The 6000-nt window shown below is 35.4% G+C and overlaps 1 protein-coding gene across 1 annotated transcript; it reads left to right on the top strand.

Moving 5' to 3' along the window:
- Window positions 1–3950: 3950 nt before the first annotated feature.
- On the top strand, window positions 3951–4880 carry LOC140516634 (olfactory receptor 4P4-like). The gene has a single exon (XM_072627636.1). It carries the CDS (start codon window positions 3951–3953, stop codon window positions 4878–4880), a length of 930 nt encoding a protein of 309 aa, XP_072483737.1.
- Window positions 4881–6000: the final 1120 nt, after the last annotated feature.

The following is a 6000-nucleotide window of genomic DNA, read 5'->3' as shown; positions in this document are numbered from 1 at the left end:
AGGTATGTTCTAAAATTGTAAGTAGGCGTTTGACTTAGGAATGCATAGATTGGAGGGGATTGGGACTGGATAGCAAAATTGCCTGATATCTGGTAATTATGCCTGACAGGAGCCAGAAAGGAAAAGAGAAAAATATGATATCCCGTTGCATCAAAGTCTGTCATTGTACCATAAGTCTACATTTTGGTAGACTGCTTTGAAATGCCTCTGGGAGCCTATCCCCTGACCCCAAACATACCTTTAAAATGAGAGCATGCTAGATAAAAATCCCTAGAAGCTTCTTTCATTGCAAGTTTTGATGTGGTATCCAGAGGTGGGAGCACTTCTTTGTGCTTCTTTGGACTCCTCTCTCAAAGAAAAAGAAGTATTTCTTGACCACAAAATCCCCTTGACACATTTCAATGAATTTACACTTCCCTGAAGATCTTTTCCTCTTCCAGGTGACTTAAAAACCATTAAATGAAGTACATATGTATCATACACCTCCTTTTTTGAGATACCATCTAAATAGGTAACTGTTACGAAGTATGAGTAAGGAAGCAGTGTAGGCTTCATGTCACAATGCTCTTCTATTTTTGTTTTAAGAGAAGACATTCTGAATGAATGAGCCTTGGTATCTGGAGTAATGTAAGTTCCTACCTATATACATATATTTTCCACTGCTTTCAGTCCTATATTGGTTGCTACACTATATACGAATTTGCTTACCTCAGAATATATTTTGAAGGGGAGTTTTTTGTATATCTTTATTGAGATTTCTTTCAATACAAATGTAGTTTGGGTGCACTATGGAATCAGGCAAAGAAAATAATTAAAACTTTTGTGGAGACTTGACGATATGACCTACACACTTGTGGAACCTTAAATCAGTCAGGGATTTGGAAAGGCTTCGTAACAGATGATGGGATTTTAGCTGGGATGTGAACAAGATCAATTGCCAACCTTGGCTCAATCAAAACTTTGGGTACAGAATCATTTAAGATTTAAGAGTGGAAGTAGATAGTTTTATCTAAACTTTATAAATGCTTTGTTATATTCACCTTCACCATATTGCTCTGCCTTCAAGCAGGACTTTCATGTGAGAGTATTGTGATATGGAAGGTATCAGAAGGTAGTTCCGTCCCTGAAGATTCATGAAAAACAAATTTAAGTATGACCCTAGAAAGATATTGTCTAGGTAACCTTAGTTAAATCATATAAGTTGTATGTGCCTTAGGCAACTTTAAGATGATAAATTTCAGAACAGTGACCAATCTGCCTTAGCAAAAGTACTTTTATTTGTGAAAATTCTCTATACAAAATCTGAAAAACAAAGCAACAACAAAACACAAACAATAAACACACAAGGTAACTATATCACATATTATTGAAATAAATCAGCATTATAATAATAAATAATTTTCACTTTAAGGAACTATTCTTTTCTTCCTCTTTCTGTTAAAATCTTATGCCTGAAAAGGTTAGTCAGACTCTGAAGGGTATCAGTGAGTGATAAGTTTTCTTCTAGCCCCCAAAGCATATGTTCATTCACTAAGTTGGGTGGGTATACAAATAGATATAAATTACATCAGGAAGTATCAATGTCTCTCAAAAATGCAGAAGAATTATTTTCAATTAAATTTAATTAAATTGTGTTTGCCAAGTGGTCTTTGCTCAACTTCTTTGCTACTTTTCTTGAGAAGCTGTTAGGCCCTCATTTTCTTCCTTCTTGTGTGAGAAAATACACTATTTATTGATATCCCTTACCCACTGTCCTCTACCCAGAAAAGAAAAAAAAGTTTTACAATTCACTGAATGTCAGAGTTGTAAGGTTCTTTGAGGAGATCTCGAATGCATAGATGTATATGTGTGTTTGATTTCTCAGTTTTCTCTTTATCTCTCTCACTGTGTCTATGCTCTCTCTCTCTCTCTCTCTCTCTCTCTCTCTCTCTCTCTCTCTCTCTCTCTTTCTCTCTCTCATTCTCTATTACTCTCTGCTGTCTGTCTCTCTCTTTAGTTCTCCCAGTCTTCATTATTCTGTCATTCCTCTTCCTTGTCTGTATCTCTATCTCATCTCTTTTTCTCTGTCCCTGTCTCTCCTTTTTTCTCTATTTCTCTTTCTCTGACTATCTCTGCCTGTCTCTTAACACAAAATAGTAAACATGGTAGGTTTGCACTTACAGGAACTAGATTAAATCTCTGCTTTTCTAAGTTATAATTGGGAGAACTTAGATAATATATCACCATTTTGAGATTCAACTTTGTCATCTGTAAAGTGAGGGAAGTGGTACAAGATTTTTTCTAAGGTCTTCCCGACCTAGATTCCTTCATCCACTTCCCGTTTATTAGTTACAAGTGTTCATTTACTGACCACCAGCTCATGAGCGCTTTGGCTGAACTCATTTTAGGACATAATATGAAACAAGTACAACAGTGAGGTAGATTCAGTAGCTCAAGTTCTATGGCTAAAAATATTTGTAGTCACAGTAAACTCTCCCATCAGAATCAGTCCCAGGTCTCTATGTTCTGCACTGTACATCCAAGAAATAGAAACAAGGTCCTCACACCAACAGGACTGAAATGTTCATGTCTGTGTTGTGGCTCGAAATTTTGGCTGTGAAATTGCTTGTTAGAAATATCTTGGAAGATCTCTCCCCACCCCCCAAACAAAAAAGAGCAAGTAATCTGAACTTTTATTAACTAACATTGCATAATAAAAGATTATGAAAATAGAGGTCAAATTCTGCAGACCCTGGCAAGTATGTAGTGTATGAAGTATGACTCAATATATTATTTACCTAAGGGACAACCAAAGTAAGAATAGAAGGGAGGGAGATAAATAGAAGTGAACAGAAAGAAATAGAAGGAGAAGAGACCCTTACCTGAAGAATAATCAGAATAGCACAGATACATCCAGTATATATGAAAAGAGATTGATAAAGAGTGAGAAACTATGGACTAATGGAGAGGGAAGTGACAACACATTATTTCATTCTGCTCCACAAATGCAGTCCGATCAAGCTTCCTTACCAATACTTCAGCTTCAATTGTCCCAGAGCTTACAAATATCAGTGCTCTGTGGAAAGCGTATGCTTTTTGGAAAAAAACCAAACAAACCCTTCACATTGCTTTCTCAGATCTTTTTAAAATTCCCTTCAATATATTATTAAGCCATTCAGTTTCTGAGCTCAACTTGACATAACAGTTGCATTGATTGGTCAGTTCTTTGTTTTACTTTTTGTCTCATTTCTTCCTTGTGTTAAATGTTAAATGGTTTAGGTACCTATAATGAATCAGGGACTACAAATTGATTGTGGGAGGCAGGCAGGCTCAGGAGAAATCTGAAAATTATTTATCTTTATTCTTTAAAAATATTTCCCTTATATTTGATATTCAAAAGGCATTTTCAATTCATTTTAGGATATCTTTCATCATATTGACTTTCAATAGCTTAATATTAAATTTTCTCCTAAACATTAGTATATTTTGTCATATGTCTACTTAAGAAGTTAGAATAAATATTTATTTCCTTATTTTTCTTCACTAAATCAGTGTGTTAACATTAGCTTTGTCATAATTGTCTATAGAGTTAATTAGTTTTGTGATTCAATTACCATCCTAATGGAGAAATATTAAAAAAAATCTTAGAGTTTTTAAAAATTGTCACAACATTTAAAGATACATGATGTCTTCTTTTCTTTTAAACTACGTACATAAAGTGACGTTAGTAGAATGGACAAGAAGATGGCTGAGGTACCTAATTTTCAAAGAAATTCTAGGACCTAGCTGAAAAAAATTGATCTTCTCAAATTTAAAAGTATTGAATGATCCACTCTAATATTAGACTGCACATTTAAATAATCTGAGTATAAGCTTTACATCTACCATGATGTTGGTAATAATTTATCTTGTTATATTTGATTTCAGAGGAATTAGAATTCTCCTGGATATTTAAAAAGTATTTGAATTACATGGAAAATCACAGCAATGTAACAGAATTCATTCTTTTGGGGCTGTTCATGAATCAAGACCTGAAAATGATGTGTTTTGTAATCTTCTTGTTCTGCTATTTTGCAATTTTCCTGGGGAACTTCATCATTTTTATCACCATTACATGTAGCCATCTGATCCAACAACCCATGTACTATTTCCTGTGTCATTTGTCCTTAATGGATCTGTCATATACATCCACCATAGTCCCTAGGCTCATCAGGGACTTAATTGCTAAAGAAAAAATCATATCCTTCATTAGCTGTATGACTCAGCTCTTTACTGCTCATTTCCTGGCTACTGTGGAGATGTTCATCTTGGTGTCCATGGCCTTTGATCCCTATGTTGCCATTTGTAAACCCTTACACTACATGATCATAGTGAATAGACAGAGATGTAACACAATGATCCTGATGGCCTGGGGAGTAGCCTTTTGGCATGCCATTGCCCAGATGCTCATGGTAGCTAGGTTGCCATTTTGTGGCCCTAATCAAATAGATCACTATATATGTGATGTCAAACCCCTCCTAAAACTTGTCTGTGCAGACACACATATTGCTAAGATCTTAGTCATAGCTAACTCTGGCATGGTTGTGTTAACAACTTTTCTTGTCTTGGTGGCATCTTACGTTGTCATACTATACAATCTTAGAAAGCACTCATCAGAAGGTCGGCGCAAAGCCCTTTCCACTTGTGGGTCTCATGTCATGGTTGTTGTTCTGTTCTTTGTGCCCTGCATTTCCACCTATATTCGACCTCCCAGTGCCAGCAAAAATGATAAGGAGTTTTCTATGTTTTACACTGTCATTGGACCCATGCTGAATCCTCTCATCTACACACTAAGAAATACAGAGATGAAGAATGCCATGCAGAAAGTGTGGTCTAACCAAATATCACTGATATTTAAATAAAAATATGAGATTTAATTTAATTGTTTTCCCCCTTTATGCCCTTAGTGAAGAAATGGATATTGCATCACCAAAGGTACATTAATGAACATTCTTAAAAAATCATCATGTCCAAAGTGAACAGGGATATATCTTTATCAAAACTTTGTTAAACTGTTGGTGTTTGGCACTAGGCTTTATACAATTTAGTTACTTCCCAAATACTATGTTGTGGGAAGGAGGAACAGGAAGCATAATCTGTCTTTTTTTTCTTCTCTTAAATTACCCATTATTCCAAATCCAGAACATGTTCCTCTTCTAAGAATGGCAAAGAAATGGTCTGTGACATATGGGCAGGCTCTGTCCCAACTGTCAAGTAATCATAGATTTTCTTTGATAGTCAAGTATTTCAGCCAAATCAACAAGTATGTATGAAACCCATACTCTGTGTCAGGCAGAGTGCAAAGCACTTGGGATACAAATGCAAGTAAAGAGAAAGTCATTCCTTGCCCCTAAGTAACTTATGTTCTAATGATGAAACCCAATATATAAAAACGAGTGCTAACAATTTGGAAAGAGAGAGGGTAATGGAGAACTATGTCTATCTAGAGGACCATGGCAGGAAAAGAATCCCAAATGGGAAAAAGAAGAGTCTACTGAGGAGTAATGGAGTGAAAATGGCTAGCCTGCATACTTTCTTTAAAAGGATGTTGAAATAGGAATGGACCAATAAGAGGAAGGGATTATATAAAGCAGTAGGTATCTTCCAGGATGAAAAGTCAAAGAGTGGTGGAAAAATAAAAAAATAACAGAGAGAAAGGAGCAGACTTAGGAGACAAATGGCACTTTCCAAAGTGCTCTTTTTTGCTTTCTTCTGATATGTTTGAACAAAAGAAATTCAAGAGATAGATTCTTCTGTCCCTTTTTGGTTCTCAGGGTTATTTAAATTTACCCTTTTAAAATAAATTTCCTACATTGTAAAAATGTCATTAGAACTTAGGAAGCCCTAATTTTCAAATTACCAATGAATGATCAAAGTCAACAAAAATGCTTAGTGGATGCTCGATTTGCAATACTGCATGTGGAATCAGAAACACCTGACTTCAAAGCCTAATGCAGACACTTATCAGTAATCTAACTATGA

Source organism: Notamacropus eugenii, chromosome Y, assembly GCF_028372415.1.
Source record: "Notamacropus eugenii isolate mMacEug1 chromosome Y, mMacEug1.pri_v2, whole genome shotgun sequence".
In the NCBI taxonomy this organism is placed as follows: domain Eukaryota; kingdom Metazoa; phylum Chordata; class Mammalia; order Diprotodontia; family Macropodidae; genus Notamacropus; species Notamacropus eugenii.
Note: the sequence above shows the minus strand (reverse complement) of the source record. Positions and strands in the feature narration are given on the sequence as shown.